Source organism: Trichosurus vulpecula, chromosome 1 (assembly GCF_011100635.1).
Source record: "Trichosurus vulpecula isolate mTriVul1 chromosome 1, mTriVul1.pri, whole genome shotgun sequence".
Taxonomy (NCBI): Eukaryota; Metazoa; Chordata; class Mammalia; order Diprotodontia; family Phalangeridae; genus Trichosurus; species Trichosurus vulpecula.
The window spans coordinates 47,369,493-47,386,350 of NC_050573.1; the positions used below are offsets into that span (position 1 = coordinate 47,369,493).

General features: G+C 37.2%; 1 protein-coding gene across 3 annotated transcripts in view; it reads left to right on the forward strand.

Annotated features, from left to right (window-relative positions):
* The window catches only part of LOC118839358 (splicing factor SWAP), a 111,277-nt gene that overhangs the window by 52,027 nt on the left and 42,392 nt on the right, over nucleotides 1-16,858 (forward strand). For all 3 annotated transcript variants that reach the window (XM_036746849.1, XM_036746918.1, XM_036746984.1), the window contains one exon: nucleotides 12,323-12,556. In XM_036746849.1, the coding sequence (XP_036602744.1) occupies nucleotides 12,323-12,556 (234 nt within the window). The remainder of the gene's footprint in view (nucleotides 1-12,322; nucleotides 12,557-16,858) is intronic.

The following is a 16,858-nucleotide window of genomic DNA, read 5'->3' on the forward strand; positions in this document are numbered from 1 at the left end:
GGAATAACTAGGGGAAGAATTTCAGACAAAAGAGGCACCTGTAGTGCTATCACCCTGGACCAGCAAAGCCTTCTAACTAACTGATGGCAGCTGAGCCTAGCAACAGTTAGCTGTTGCTCAGATCCAAACCGAGACAAGGAACTTTCAGAGCTCAAACCAGAGGGGCAGCAATCAGACTTTACCCAGAATCAGACTGCTTTGGGAGCACTGAAAACTTGCAGATCCCCAGCCTGTGTGCCAAAGAACCTGGAACACAAGATTCAGTATCTCAAGAAAACAGCAACAAGACCAGGCCAGACCTTCCCTCCAGAAATGCACAGACCCTGACCCAACATCAAGTCCAAAGTCAGAAAGCAAGTGGGAGGAATGAGTAAACAAAAAGAAACCCCACCATAAAGAGCTGTTGTGGTGGCAGAGACATTCAAGACACAAACAGAGAAGTAGAGTGACTCCAAAAATATCTACAAGCAAAGAAAGCGTCCAAGAAAAACACAGTGGGGGCCAAAAATTAAACTAAAATTCCTGGAAGAGATGAAGCAAGAGTTTAAAAAGTTAACTAAGAGAGTTTATTAATGAAGTGAGAGTGCTAGAGGAAAGAATGGGGAAAAAAGGAGGAGCTAGGAAAGAAAGATCTGAGAGAATTAACAGCTTGGAAAAAAAGAGGTACAAAGCCTTGCCTAAGCAACAAACTCCATGAAAGTGAAAATAGACCAAATAGAAGCCAGTGACTCATGAAACAACAAGAAACTGCTATTAAAGTCAAAAAACTGAAGAAAAGAAATAGAAGTAAACGTAAAATATCTTATACCAAAAACAACCGACCCGGAAAACAGATAAAGGAGAAAACATTTTTAAGACCATGAGCAAAACAAGAGCTTAGACATCATATTTTAAGAAATCTTAAAAGAAAACTGCCCAGAGCTCTTAGAACCAGAGAACAAAGTGGAAATAGAATCCACCAGTCACCTAAAAGACATCCTCAAATTAAAACTCCCAGGAACACCATAGGCAAAATCCAGAGCTTCCAGGTCAAGCAGCCAGAAAGCAAGAATTCAAGTACCAAGGAGCCAGAATGTCACCACTCTAGTACAGACCCTTATCACCTCATACCTGGATTACTGCAGTAGTTTGCTGGTGGGTCTGCTTGCCTCAGGTCTTTCCCCACTCAAATTTATTCTCCATTCAGCCACTAAAATGATTTTCCCAAAGTCCAGGTTTGACTGTATCATCCCCCACTCAATAAACTTCATTGATTCCCTGTTGCCTTCAGGAGCAAATACAAAATCTTCTGTTTATCATTCAAAGCCCTTCATACACTGGTCTCCTTTCCAAACTTGCTTACCTTACTCCCCGACATGTACTCTTCAGTTACGGTGCCTTTTGACTGTACCATGAGCAAGATACACCTTCTCTCAACTCTGGGTTTTTTTTCTGTGGCTGTGCCCCATCCCTGAAATGCTCTTTGACTCCTGGATTCTCTAACTTCCTTCAAATTGCAGCTAAAATCCCATCTTCTACAGGAAGCTTTTCCCAGCCTCTCTTAATTCCAGTGCTTTCCCTCTGTTATCTATCCTGTAAATAGCTTGGTTTATATATATTTGTTGCATGTGGTCTACCCCGTTAGATTGTAAGCTCTTTGAGGGCAGGGATTGATTGCCTATTTGCTTTTTTTTTTAATATCTCTAGTACTTAGCATGGTCTCTGGCATGTAATAGCCAATTAATAAATGTGGACAGATGGATGTAAATGTGTGTGTCTTTTTTATGTAATATAATTCTTTAATATTAAGGTTACATATCATTTAAAATATATTTTGGAATATGTTGTAAGATGTTAGTCTAAGCCTAATTTCTGCCAGACTGCTTTCTAGTTTTCCCAGCATTTTTTTGTTTTTAAATTTTTTTCATTTTATTTTTCCCCAGTTACATGTAAAAAAAACAATTTTTAGCATTTTTAAAACTTTGAGTTCCAAATTCTCTCCCTTTTCCCCTCCCCACACCCACTTATCGAGAAGGCAAGCAATTCGATATAGGTTATACGTGTGTAGTCGTGCAAAACATTTCCGTAATAGTCATGTTGTGAAAGAAAACAGAGACCAAAAGAAAAAAACCCTCAAGAAAAATAAGAAAACTTAAAAGGTATGCTTGACTCTGTATTTGGACACCATCAGTTCTTCCTCTGGGGATGGATAGCATTTTTCATCATAAGTCTTTCAGCATCATCTTGGATCATTGTATTGCTGAGAATAGCTAAGTCATTCACAATCATCTTACAGTCTCGCTGTTAACTTTGTACACGGTACAGTTCAGTTTGCATCGGCTCATGTAGGTCTTTCTAGATTTTTCTAAGAGCATCCTGCTATTCATTTCTTATGGCACAATAGTATTCCATCATAATCACATAGCACAATTTGTTCAGCCATTCCCCAATTGATGGGCATCCCCTCAATCTTCAATTCTTTGCCACCACCAAAAGAGTTGCTATAAATATTTTTTTACATTTAGGTCCTTTTCCTTTTTGTTTTTTATCTCTTCTGGGATGCAGACCTAGTAGTGGTATTGCTAGGTCAAAGGGTTTGCATGATTTTATAGTCCTTTGGGCATAGTTCCAAATTGCTCTACAGAATTTTCCCAGCATTTTTTATCAAATAAAGAATCGTTTCCTAGATAATTAGTATTTTCCGCTTTATCAAACGCTGGGTTATTGAGTTTCATTGTTCCTCATTCGTCTTTGTGTAGTCAGTTCCATTGATCTATCTCTTTCTTTGTTAACCAGTCTATCTTTTCAAAAGGAATAGCATTAAGACTTTATGAAGTTTATATTATATAAAATTAAGACAGCACAATGCCTCCAGTGCTTAGCACATAGTAGGTGTTTAATAGGTAGTTTGTGTGTGTATGTATTTCCCTAGATCCACTGGGTTAGTAACCCCAATAAAAATAAAATTAGGCCAAAAAGAAAACCATTCCTAGCTTTCTCTGAATACTTCTAACTGTTCACTAACCATAGTTTTAATATGTTGTAGAATTTTGCCAAGAATTGAAGTCATATTCACTATATTATTATTTACATACTCTGTTCTATTTAAAAGAAATGGAACGTTTGCCCTTTTCCAATCCTTTGCTACCTCTTCTGTTTTCTAGAATTTTTCAAAAATCACTGACATTGCCTCAGCAATCAAATGTCTCAGTTCCTTCAATACTCAAGAGTATAGTTCTTTTGATCCAGTTAACTTGTACTCACCATGGGAGCTGAGAAGTTCTCATTATCTCCTCACTTCTTTTCAATATCAACTCCCTCTTCAGTTATTTCTTTTCTCTCCTCTCCAATCCGAAGATTGTTCTTCGCAGAGAAGACAAAAGCAAAATAAGAGTCAAATAATTCAGCCTTATTTTTCTTTGTCATTGTCATCCTATCCACTCTGGAGTTTTGAGCCTCTTATTTTCCCTACTGTAGCTTAAAAGGAAGAAAAAAAGAACACCTTTCTTTGGGTCTCAGTTTCATTCATAAGAGCTTCCCATCCTTTCTAGACAGACTTCCCTCTGTAGAATTTTAGTCCATGGAACTCTACCATCCCTTCCTTAGAAGCTCTTCAGATCTGCTCACCAGAAATCTAAATGTCAGAATGTCCCAAGCTTTCTTCTCCTCTACCCTAAATATCAGATCAAGTTCTTACTTCTCACTTAGGTTTATATTATTTCCATCCCACAAGTCCATTTCTCCTTTCTAATGAAAAGCAGATCCAGAATAGAATTTACCCCATTGGTCCCTTACCTTGTGAAATTGAAATTAACATTGATTCAGACCTTAACATTGAATGTTTGGGCATTTTGCACCAGAATGGTTTTAATTTATAGGAGGGTGCAGCTAGGAAAAAGGTGGATAGCAGAAAGGAGTGACTTAGAAGCAGAGATACCAATTGGGATATTGTATAACCTAGGTAAAAGTGAGGGCCTGAGTTCAGTTGATAGCCACATGAGTAAGGAGAAAGGGATAGGTGCAGAAGATGTTGTGGATATAGAATTGAGAAGTCTTGGCAATTAATTGGATATATAAAGTAGATGGAGGAGTCACAAATGACTCTTGCGTTGCTAAACCAGTTGAAAAGAAAGTTAGCATTGCATAAAATGTTGGTGGTTTCTACAGAAGAAAAAAAAGGGAATGGGGGTAGGGGGAGGGCAAGCTTATCAAAGAAGATGATCAGCTTCCTTCTAGACATTGACTTCGAGGTGCCAAAGGATATTTAGAAAGAGGTGTCCTGCAACCAGTTAATGATGATCTAAGTCCTACAAATTGGACCTGGAAAGATGTATTCCTATATAGAAGAGATACTGCTCTATATATGACTTTGGTAATTTTGTCTGTATGAAATAAGTGAAAATCACAGAATTTCAGCATTTAAGTGGGCCTCAGTAACCATATAATCCAACCCATACCTGAATGAGAATCACCTATGAAATATTCCTTAAAGGTGGTCATCCAGCTTTTGCTGTCTTAAGGCCAGCCCTCTTCCACATAATAGCCCATCAGATATTTGAAAATTAGTATCATTTTGTCTCTTCTTCAAGCTAAACATTCCCAAAACTTCCAGTCGATTGTCATATAGCATAATTTAGAGGCTTTTCACTATCCTGGTTTCCTTCTGAAAGTCTTTCATTTATCAATGCTCTTCATAAATTGTGTCAATCAGAACTGAACTCGATAGTGGAAATAACATTTGCAGTGTTCTGTCCATTATGCATCTCTTAATAAAGCCTAAGATCTTAGGGGTTTTTTTGCTGCTGTGTCATACTATTTACCGTGCGTAGTATCTAGAAATAAGAAAATGATAGTCATGCTGTATTCTGCCTTTGTCAAACCATATCCAGATTGTTTTGATCAATTCTGAACACTACATTTTAGTTGGACGTTAACAAAGCTAGATAGATATCCAGAGAAAGAAGACCACTGTATTGGTTAAGGGCCTGATATCATGCCAGATGAAGATCAATTGAGAGAATTGTGGATGTTTTGCTTAGCAAAGAGAAGACTTATGGGAAAGTATTATAGCTGTCTCTTCAAGTATGTAGAGGAGTGTTATGTGGAAGAGTTGTCAGTGAGACACCCAATAAAACTGTTAGTGGTTAGTCCATAAGGGCAGGGGCAGATTTAGGTTTCTTAAAAGGACATAATCTTGCATTTCTCAGTATCTCTTAACCCCCTTTATCCAATCTGTTGTCAAGGCCTGTCTCTTTGACCTTTGCAACATCTCTCAGAGATAGGCCCCTTTTTCTCTTCTGATATTTGGCACCACCCTAGTGTAGGTCCTCATTACCTCATGTTTGGACAGTTGCAGCAGCCTGCTGGTGGGTCTCCCTGCCACAAGTCTCTCCCCACTCTAGTCCATCCTTCATTCAGAGTGATTTTCCTAAAGCTCAGTTCCAGTGACATGCTCAAATTCCCGTAGCTCCCTGTCACCTCAAGAATCAAATGCAAATCCTATTTGGCAATAAAATCCTTCCTAACCTAACCTGCATGCTTGCTTCTCCTTCCTCCCTCCCCCCACCCCCCACTCCCCTCTACCTTTCTAGTAATCTTATGCTAACATCCTAGTGACTTTGGCCTTCAGGCTGTTCCACAAAGCAAGATACTTCATCTCTCTGCTCCAGGCATATTTTCTGTCCATCCAGTGTTGGAAGTGCTCTTCATCATTATCTTTGCCTCCTGGCTTCTTTCAAGTCCCACCGAAGATTCCTACCTTCTATAGGAAGCCTTTCCAAATCCCTCTTAATTCTAGTGCCTTCCCTCTAATTATTTCCTGTTTATCCTGTGCATAGCTCATTTGTACATATTTGTAAGCTTGTTTTATCCCCATTAGATAGTGAGCTGCTCCAAGGAAGTGATTGTCTTTTGCCTTTATTTGTGTACCCAGTGCCTGACACATAGTAGGATAAGTGTTTAATGACTGACAGATTAGCAGTGGAGGGGGAGGAATGATGGTCATAGATAGACATCTGCTAACTCTCTCTGCCAAAAAGAGTAGTTAATGGTTTCTTGGTAGTCTACCAAGAGAAGGGAAACGTAATTAATCCCAAGTCTTCTGGAACCAAGACTGGTCATTGCAATTAACCAGATTTTCTGACTTTATATTGTTGTTTTCATTCACATTATTGTCATAAAATGGTAGAGTTCACACATAGAACGTTGCATATCCTGTCAAATTTAGTTGCTGTGTTAGTTGATTTTGCTTAGCAGCTTAATTTTTCTTTGTTCTTGAAACAGCAGATATACTAGAAAAGAAGAGGCTTAAAGTGGGGGTAGTGTCACTGCTCAGAGAGGATTGGGCTTTAACACAGAGTGAATTGGATCAAATGAGACAAAATGTGTACACCACTTTGCAACCTTTATTTGGCTATTATTATTGTTAGCTTATTACTTTGAGAACAAAAAACAAAAGAGAGACAACACCAGACTTGTAAGCTCTTATTTCTTTTTTTTCTGTTGAATGAGAACATTCTTTCAACTGAAAAGGATGGAACAGAAATGGCTTAAAGGGCGTTAGCAGAGGACCTTCTTGTCCTTGATGAGTGTATCACCAGGCCTAGAGTAACTTTAGCACTGAAATACTTGTCAGAAAGCTGTATTGTTATTATGAGATACCCATTGTGTGCAAGGCAAAGTGTTGGGCATTGGCAAAATTAGACAAAGACAAAATAAAAAACACCTGTCATCACAGGACTTACATTCTACTAGAAAGGGATGCCCACGTGGGCAACAGACCTTGATCATCTAAGTTCTCCAAAGTTCATAAAGCTCTCATCATAACATATGCATAAGTGCCTGAGAAGATAAGATGTCACCAGTCTGGATGCTTTCTCTAGTAGAGAGATCACTATCCAGCCATATCTTTTTAGCCTGTCTTCCCATCAGTCCATATAGAGAACCTATCCAGTGTACTGAAGGCCTTTCTCAAGTTCTTGACATTCCATGGGTAGTAGTCTGGCATTGGGGTTTGTCCTCACTATCACCTTATTCAGCATCGCCAGTTGATTTGTTTACCTCATCCAGCATCGTTGGATGATGTATGTCTTATGCTATGTAGGTCATCACTGATAATATGTCATAACTACTTTGGTCCACCATATGTCTTTATCCAGCACCCTCCAGCTCCCTTGAAATCTTGATTAAAGATTAGACCTTCCATGCTTTGAGGCCATACATAATTAGAATAATATTGTTATTCAAAAGATGGATTCTTTTTATAGGTTAAAGCTTGAGATGATTGAAAGCACTGCACAATTTCCTTAATGCAGTCAAGCCCTTTCTTTTCCGTTTCAGTTCTGGACCCATTTCATTGTCCATCTGAAGTGTTTGTCTGTAGTGCATATCCAGATAGACTGACTCACTGGATGGCCTATTTAGCTGCTGTGAGAAAGCAGTAGGCATTCTTTGTCCATTTGTGGTTTCTTTTGTTTTTCCCCTGTGTAGATTGTTATACCAATCTTTTTTGAGGGTCATGGATTCCATTAAAGCAATCCCATGATGTTCTGGAGATTTATACACTCCTCACAATGTCACCCACAAACAAGGCTGCGGATGACATAGGTCTGTCTATGACAAGGTCTATCTGTGACAGACCCTTCCATGTGGACTCCACACAAGATGTCCTCCATGACAGAGGCCATTCTACATCTCCTTCTTTAGGGATGTATCTACAGATCCTTGTTCAAGGATTTTTTTATGATCTTAACATGAATGGCAGGTCCCTTGTGAAAGGGGAACAATGTGAGGAATTACAGTGGGATCTTTTTTTCCGTATACTTTTAATTGTGGCACTGGGAATGTACCATAAAAAAAGACATTTGTGAAAAGCATGCTTGTTCCCATGTTTTCATCAAGTATACCCTTGTGAAATGTATGTAGGCCATTCCAATGAAGATTCTATAAAAATGAGAAAATAGCCATGTTGGCCAGTGGTTACGATGTCCTTTCATTTGCACCTTTTCCTGTAATAATACTGCCTTTTTCCCCCAGTCATTCAGTATCTCCAACTATCACGAAAGTTGATCCCTCCATGCTTTCAAAATTTTGTCCCTTCCAGCACCAATTCTCCTATATATAATTGGTCTGTTCCAGCTGCTCTTCCTAAATTCATAAGTACTATTTAGGCTTTATATAGCACATCAGGGAATGAGGTGTTAGAATCAAAATGTAGTGGTTAGCTTTCATATATGATGAAAATAGATCATTATAGAAACACTGGTAGATAGGTTGCGTTTTTTTAACCTCTGTGTTGTTCACTTCCCAATTTCATCTATAAATGCTTTTCATATGATTTCATATACTTAGGTATTGTGCCAAGCTTTCTGCAGACACATTTTCTCCTACACTATACTTATGTTTTATTAGCTGATACTCTTTCTAGTTTTTCACCAACTTCCTCCCCAACATTTTGAAAATGGATTTATAGTCCAAACTAGTGTCACCCTTAACATGTCTCTTTCCTTTCCAGAGAGATCAGGATTCCAGAGGATGTTTCTAAGCTCTTTTGGCCTACTTGTTGTGGCAACTGCTTTCCTTTACATCAATTTATATTTTTGAGCAGTAGCGACAGCATCGATTTCTTTTCCAGTGTGAGAGGGAGAGATAATGTCAATAGCATTGTTGGAATAGGTCAGGTTAGAGCTGTTATAATTTCTCATAATGTTGTCTTCTCGTTTTTGTCCTTAATTCTGGTTTGCTATTAATTTTCATTTGTGTTATAACTAATCAGTAGTCTCACTGTACACAAACTGCTAATTCAGGAGCAATTCCCATGTCAGTAGTTGAGTTCTTTCTTTTTCTGTCTCTTTAGGATAAAGTCAGTTTCATTTTTGCTGATAATTGGTGCCTGCCATGTCCACTACCTTCTCTGTCTCTTCTGGGGAAAAGTCAATAAATATTTATTAAGCTCCTACTATGTACCCGGCTCTGGAACCACTCTCTAGAATAAAATGTTCTCTTTTCTATATAGGCAAGAGGAATCTTGAGTTATCTATAAGTCTTTGGCTTCTTTCATTTTTTAATTCTAAATGAGCCTTCCCAACATATTTTTCGCTACCCCCCTTCATTCTCAGGGAAAAGATACTGGTATGCAAGTTACCTTTTGTTTATTAGATTAAGTTAAATAAAGCATTTATTAAATGCCTCCTCCATGTATTCTTTTAGTCACTAGGGTTACAGAGTCGAAACAAAACAAACACTTTTTAAAAAAAAAACCATCAATTTTCCTGGAGGAATACAGCATCTATATAAACAAAAAATGTTCACAAATGGATTTCATTGATCAGGAAAGGCAACCAGGATGATTAGAAAAAATAACATTTGAGCTGTGCTTGGGAAGATAAGTAAATACTACATGTCAGTACAACATAGTTTTAGGAGATGGGTCACTAATAACAACAGGATTAGGAAAGGTTTCTTCAAGGAGGCAGCCTTGGACTGAGCCTTGAAGGGATCTGGAGTCAAAGAGGAGGAGATAGAACATGTCAATAATAGGCAAGGAAGAACCTTTGCAACAGAACAGGAATGGAAGATAAGAGTATTGCGGTGGGAAACCGCAGGTCAGTCGGTGTGGTTAGAGCACAGAGTTCTTACAAGAAAACTGCAAGAAATCAGGGAAAGTAGACCATAGCCAAACCAGGAGGAGTTGTAACACTCACTATTTTGGTGTATGTGTTGGACATCCCGTTTCTATCTTTGACTTCCTTAGGATATATAAAACCAAGAGTACAGTTTCAGGACCAATGGATATGATCTGCTGAGACGTTTCTTTTGCAAAATTCCAAGTTCATGTACCAAATAGATGGACTAGTTCACAGGTAACACTAGTGATGTATTAGCATCCTTGTCACTGCCCCAGCATTGACTGTTTCCATTTTTAGTCGTTTTTGCCAGTTTATGCAATGTGACATAAAAGTAGCAGAACAGAGGGAATGCTGGATCTGGAGCCAGGAAGACCTGAGTTGGTATCCAGCCTTAAACACTTACTAGCTGTGTGATCCTGGGCAATTCACTTGACCTGTCTGCTTCAGTTTCCTCGACTGTAAAATGGGAACAATAATAGCACATACCTCACAGGTTGCTATGAAGATCAAATGCTTAGCACAGTGCTTGGCACATAGGTTTTATAAATGATTATGGTTATTGTCATTTTTAATTAATGATAGCTAGCAGGAGGAGGAGTACACTACTACAGCAACAACAATTTTAGAGATTCTGAGCGTATTTTCACATGATTGTTTATAGTTTAGAATTTGTCTTTTGAAAGTTGTTCATATCCTTTGATAACTTATCTATTGTAGAATGGCCTTGCATTATATTTTTGTGTCAGTTACCCGTATCATTCAGATGTGAGACTAGTGCTTTTGGCTCTGGGAGAAATGCAGCTATTTAGATAAATAGTTGAAGTAGTTTCGATGTAAAAGTCCTTGAACTCTTGAAATACTTTTCGTACATGAAATCCATAAAGGACAATTTATAATTGAATTAGAAAACAAAAAGAGCCAAAGCAAAACACATGCAATAACTTCCTTATATGATGTTTTCCATAAGTAAGTGTTAATTCACAAATCGGTTGGCCAGTTGCCACCATTTGCTACTGCTGCCTCTACAAATTTTTGAGATTATCTGATTTTTCTTCAGTGCTCTTTGTTTTGCATAAGAGTAATGATAAACTACTCTTTAGCCTTGATGAAGTCCCCACCCTGCAGTAACAAGTATAGATAAAAGATGGAAGAAGTGACATCTTAGGGAACCTAAGTCTTTAACGTTGGCTTTGGTTCCTAATATTCCAGTTGGGGAAGAAAGACTTTGGATTTAGAATTGCATCCTCACTTTTACTTGACATTTTCAGAAGACATTATTTTCCGCCTTTCAGTACTGAATGTTTACTGTTGATGTGTCTTTACACATTGAAAAGGTTTTTTTGGCTTCTATCTTGTGGGCTTTCTGACCAGCATTGTTTAAAGAGAATGTGCAAATAGTAAAGGGTTAATTTCAGGTCAGATGTTATACCTTACAAAAGATTTGCCTTATTTTAATTTATTGATCCCAGAGGATATAGTTTTAATGTAAATAGTCTGCCTAGTCTAAAATACTTTAAAGTGAATGATCTGTATAAACTTAATAATATTGTAATTTGTATAACCATTGTTATTTAATGTTTTCTTTTTTATCTCTCTGTGTGTAAGGTGATGATTCTTAGCCTTCAAAATGCTGCTTTTGTTATTTCAGAGTATATGCTATAGCTTAGCATTGTCACTTTAATGGACTGGTGCTGTATTTCCAAGAGCTATGATGTTAAAATGTTCCAAAGTATTGTATCCTGCAGATCACTTAATTGATTTTAATAAATATGTAGTAAATGACATTAGATGCCAATTCGCTGTGCTAGGCACTGAAGATACAAAATGAAAAGCTACAGCTCTTGCCCTCAGCATATTTATATTCTTATTGGGGTAAGGGAGAGGAATGAACCAAGAAACAGTTTTATGAGCCAAACTATGAATAGGGTTATAGGACAGGTCAAGCAGTATTTGGAGAGACTCCAAGTAGGAGCCATTTCTATGTTAGGGGAATCAAGATTTCATAAAGGAGGTGCACCTGGGTTAGGTTTTGAAGGAAGAAAATTATTTTAAATAAGTACATATTACAAAGTTGCCTGTGTTTGGAGTATATTTAAATTTTCTCTTTGTTACAGTTGGTTATATAATTCTCTGGTTTGGTGTTTTGGTTTGGTTTTTTTTAATAACCCGTCATAAATAGCAATAGCCATTTTTTTATGGGATTATGTTGTTTAACATTTATCAAGACTAACCACTGTTAGCTCTTTAAACTTTGTATGTTTAAATATGTGAATAACTTGTCTAGAAATTGGGTTGTTTTTTTTTAAGTGTCTTAGAACTGAACTTCAAGACTTCAAATTTTTTCTAAGTTTATTTTCCTAAGTACCGGTGGGTGGCAGGACAAAGGGTAAGGTAAGAAGGCAGAGGCATGGGCTCATGGGAGAAGAATTCTTGGAGGCTGATTAAAAAAAGAAACTCATAAATTATCGAGTTCTAGAAATTTTTAATAGAATTTTTGCTATCATAAAGGTTCATTGTTCTATTGTAAAAGACTTATATAGGCACACCTCTGCTAAAAAGACTATCAGGTAGTGACTGTCTAGTAGGAAAATAAGACTGGTGGTGTACCTTCCTACAGACTTTGCCTTTTGAAGTGGAAAATCAGTCCAGTGAAAATTTTTAACTCTTTTTGCTGGAATCTTAACAAAACATTTTAAATTTTCATCTTTTCCTCTTAGCTTCATTTGCTCCAATAAGCTTTGCAATCAAGGCCAAAGAAAATGATCTGCTTCCCCTGGAAAAAAACCGTGTTAAGCTAGATGATGACAGTGACGATGATGATGAAGAGGGCAAGGAAGGCCAAGAGAGCTCTAGTAGTTCTGCAAACCCTAACCCAGCACTTGTCACACCCTGTGTAGTTATTGAGGAGAAAAAGCCTCAACTTACCCAGGAGGAGCTGGAAGCCAAGCAAGGTAGGTAGATGAATGTTTAACTCCTTGGAAAAATAGGAACTACCTATATGTGAGGTCAATTAAAAATAGCTATTTGCCATAATAAAGCCTAGTAGTCTTAGAAGGCAAAGCTATCAGAAATATTCCTGGTTTCTGCTTAGGGATTTTTTTTTTTCAACTAGAAGTTGAATGCATTTATAAACACATTTTCAAAAGTTCTATATCATTTCTGCCTACAGCTCTTCAGTTAAGTATAGTTTTTGTTCCCATTAGAGTTTTGTTTTGAAATTAGTCGCATTAGCATCCCTAAATACAGCAAGTTAATAGGCCTGGCAAAGAGCTCTAATGGACAAAGCATTTTTTGTTTTAATTGCCATTGTGCAGTGAAACCTTCAGGCTTTTTCCCCAGTTGTATCCGTGTTCCAAAACGGGATTTATCTTTATGAGTTGTCTCACCACAAAACAACTGAAAGTCTCTGACTCATTCCTAGACACATAAATTGCTTCACAGTATAGAAGATGTTGCTCTCTAGCAGATCACTCCTAGGGACTACTTTTTGAGGGACATCACTTAGTATTCATGGTTCAGTCGAAAGAAGTTTAGAAAAATTTAGCAAGTCCAATTATGCTGGAGGCCTCAAATTAGTTAATTCACTTTTTATTTGTGAGCGAAAAACGATATTATTTGATTTTTATAGTTTTTTTCTGTGTTAAGGTGAGTGGGACAAATGACATTTGTAAAAAGGTGATTTCTACCATGTTAATTTTACTGTAAAGATTTTATATTAAACTCTCCCTTCATGAATTTTATCCCAGAACTTTAAGGTCATGTACTTTTAAAACAAGTGTTTGTATAAGATAAACAAGGTATTAATCATTTGGAACAAAATACTTCTCATAGAATAATAATGGGCTAGTTATGAGCATGGTGTAATGATAGTCATTCTAAATCTGATTTTTCATTTTGTAGCTATATGTATTGTGTGGAATTGTTCTAAATTGCTTTTATCATTCCTAAATTTGAGTCACAAGATGTCAAAAACATAAATTTAAAAATGATTTAATTTTAAACTAATGATTAATTTTTGTATAATAGAAAATAGAAAGTTAGCTAGGTTGTATAGTGGATATAGCTCTGGCTTGGAGTCAGGAAGGCCTGAGTACAAATCCTGCCTCAGACAGTTACCAGCTGTGTGATCCTGGGCAAGTTACATAAACTTTCTGTGCCTCAGTTTCCTCATCTGTAAAATGAAAATGATAATACCTTTCCCAGGGTTGTTGTAAGGATCAAATGAGATAGTATTTATATAAAGAGCTACTTAATTCTAGATATTATTATTTGAAATGATATGTGGAGTATTTGAGGAGCCAGGATGGTAGATCAGAGGCAACCCAGCTGAACTTTCTCAACATTTCCTTCCAGACAACTTTAAAATAATGCCTTAAATCAAGTATTAGAGTGGCAGAGTCAACAAAAAGTCAAGGTGAGACATTTTTCTGGCCTAAGAAAACCTAGGTCAGTAGGAGAAGTTTATGACGCTAGGGTGGAAGCCTGTCTGGCGCACATACACATGATGTCAACAACAGCAGCAGCTTTGGGAGCTCTCAGCCCAGAGAGGGTAAGGGGATCAGACAACTAGTGAAAAAGAGATTACAGAGGACCCCTTGCTGGCACTGAATAGTAACTATACTGACCATACACACTTCTGGGTCTCAGTTCTAGGGCAGATAGGAGCATTGGGGATCTGTCACAGGGCAACAAGGGCCCTGTCGCAATTCCAAGGCAAAGAGAGCACTAGCTCTTGTGACTAAAGGGGACCAGGGGCCCATCCTGAATAAAGACCGCAGTGCAGACCAGGACAGCAGTGACCATACTTCTCCCAGGATCATACCACCTTGAAAGTAATAAAAACTTGCAGACCCCCAGAACCTTTGGGACAGTTGAAACCCAACTTTAACATAAAGTTCAAACTCAAGAAATAGGCTGAGAAAATGAGCAAACAAAAAAGAAGAGGAAGAATTTGACCATAAAAGGCTACTCTGGTAGCAAGGAAGACCAATGCATAAACTCCAGAAGACAACAACAATGTGAAAAGAGCTATAAGCAAAGCCTCAAAGAAAAATGCTTTTTTAAAAAAGTTTTGAGTTCCAGTTTCTATCCCTCCCTCCTCTCCCCACTCCCTGAGGTATATCAGTATATCAGGTTAATATAGGTTATACATGTGTTGTCATGTAAAACATTACCATATTATTCATTTTATATAAGAAGACTCTCAAAGAAAAATTGCTAATTGGACCCAAGCCCAATAAGAATTCCTGGAAGAGTTAAAGTGCTAGAGGAAAAATCAGGAAAAGATTCAAAGACTACTCCAAAAGACTCGTGATGGAAAAAGCTATCTACATCCAGAGAAAGAATTGTGGAGTCTGAGTATAGATTGAGGCAAACTATTTGCTCTCTTTTTTTTCTTTTCCAGTTTTGTTTCTTCTTTCTCATAATTCCTTTCATTGGTTATAATTCTTCTTTACAACTCGACTATTGTGTAAACAAGTTTAATGTGAAGGTATATGTAGAACCTATATCAGGTGGCAGGTGGGGAGAGAGGGGCAGAAAATTTGGAACTTAAAAACTTGTGGAACTGAGTGTTGTAAAATAAAAAATAAATTAAAAAAATTTTAAAAAAGAAATAACTCCTTAAAAAAGAGAATTGGCCCAATGGAAATAGAGGTACAAAAATCTCACCGATTAAAATGATTCCTTAAAAATTAGAATTGGGCAAGTGGAAGCTAATGGTTCTACAAGACATCAAGAAACAGTAAAAGCAAAGTTAAACGAATGAACAAATAGAGGAAAATGTAAAATATCTCAATAGAAAAGCAAGTGAACTGTAAAATATAAATCAAGGAGAGATAATTTAAGAATTATTGGACTTCCTGAAAGCCATGATCAAAGAAAAAACCTAGACATCATATTTCAAGAAATTATCAAAGAAAACTGCCGAATATCATAGATCTAGGGGGTAAAATAGACATTGAAAGACTCCACCTCTCACTTCCTGAAAAAGATCTCAAAATTAAAACACCCAAGATTTAATTTTGCCAAACTCCAGAACTCCCAGGTTAAAGAGGAAAATAGTTCAAGCAGCCAGAAAGAAATAATTCAGATATTGTGAAGCTACAGTCAGGATTATACAAGATTTGACTGCTTCCATGTTAAAGGAGCAAAAGGCTTGGAATGTGATATTCCAGAAGGGAAAGGAACTAGGGATTACAACCAAGAATCACCTACCCAGCAAAACTGAATCTAATCTGGGGTGAAGGGGAGGTACCCCATGGGGGAGAATGAACATTTAATGAAATAAAGGACTTTCAAACATTCCTGATAAAAAGACCAGAGATGAATAGAAAATTGGACATTCAAACAGAAGACTCAAGAGGGTGATTATAAGGGATTTAATGAAGTTAAATTGTTTACATTCCTATATGGGACAATGATACATATAACTCTTAAGAATTTTATCATTATTAGGTCAGTTAAAAGGAGTTTACATAGACAGAGGGCATGGGTTTGAGTCGATTATGTTGGAATGGTCTCCAGAAAAAATGAAGGGGTGAGAAAGGAGGATGTACTGGGAGAAGAAAGAGGTAGAATGGGAAATTTTCTCACATAAAAGGCATGCAAAAAAGAGCTTTTACAATGGAAGGGAAAGTGGGGAGAATGGCAGGCAGTCCTTAAATCACTCTCATCAGAATTCAGGGGAAGGTTCACACACACACACACACATATTACCCAATATGGAAATAGGAGAGGAACAGGAGTGATGAAAGGGAGGGTGGATTAAGGGAGGCAATTGTTAGAAGAAAAATAAACTTTTTGTAAAGGTTAGGATAAAAAGAGAGAGAAAGCAAGAGAAGAAAACAGGATATAGGAAAATACACAGTAATCAGAACTCTAAATGGGATGGGCTTGTCCATAAAATGGAAGCATATAGGAGGATGGATTAGAAACCAGAATCCAACAATATGTTGTTCCTTTCTAAAGAAGCACTTGAAACAGAAAGACACAATTAAAACAAAGGACTGGGGTAGAACTTATATGCGTCCCCCTAAGGAAAAAAGGCAGGGGTAGCAAAGCAAAAGCGAAGATGGACCTAATTAAAAGATAATCAGGGAAATTACATTATGCTAAAATGTACCATAGACAATGAAGTAATAATTTAAAATTTTTACAGTAAGTTCCTCTGATAATCATTTCTCAAATATATACTGACTATAGAACTGAGTCAAATTTATAAAATTTATAAAGATAAGAGCCACTCCCTAGTT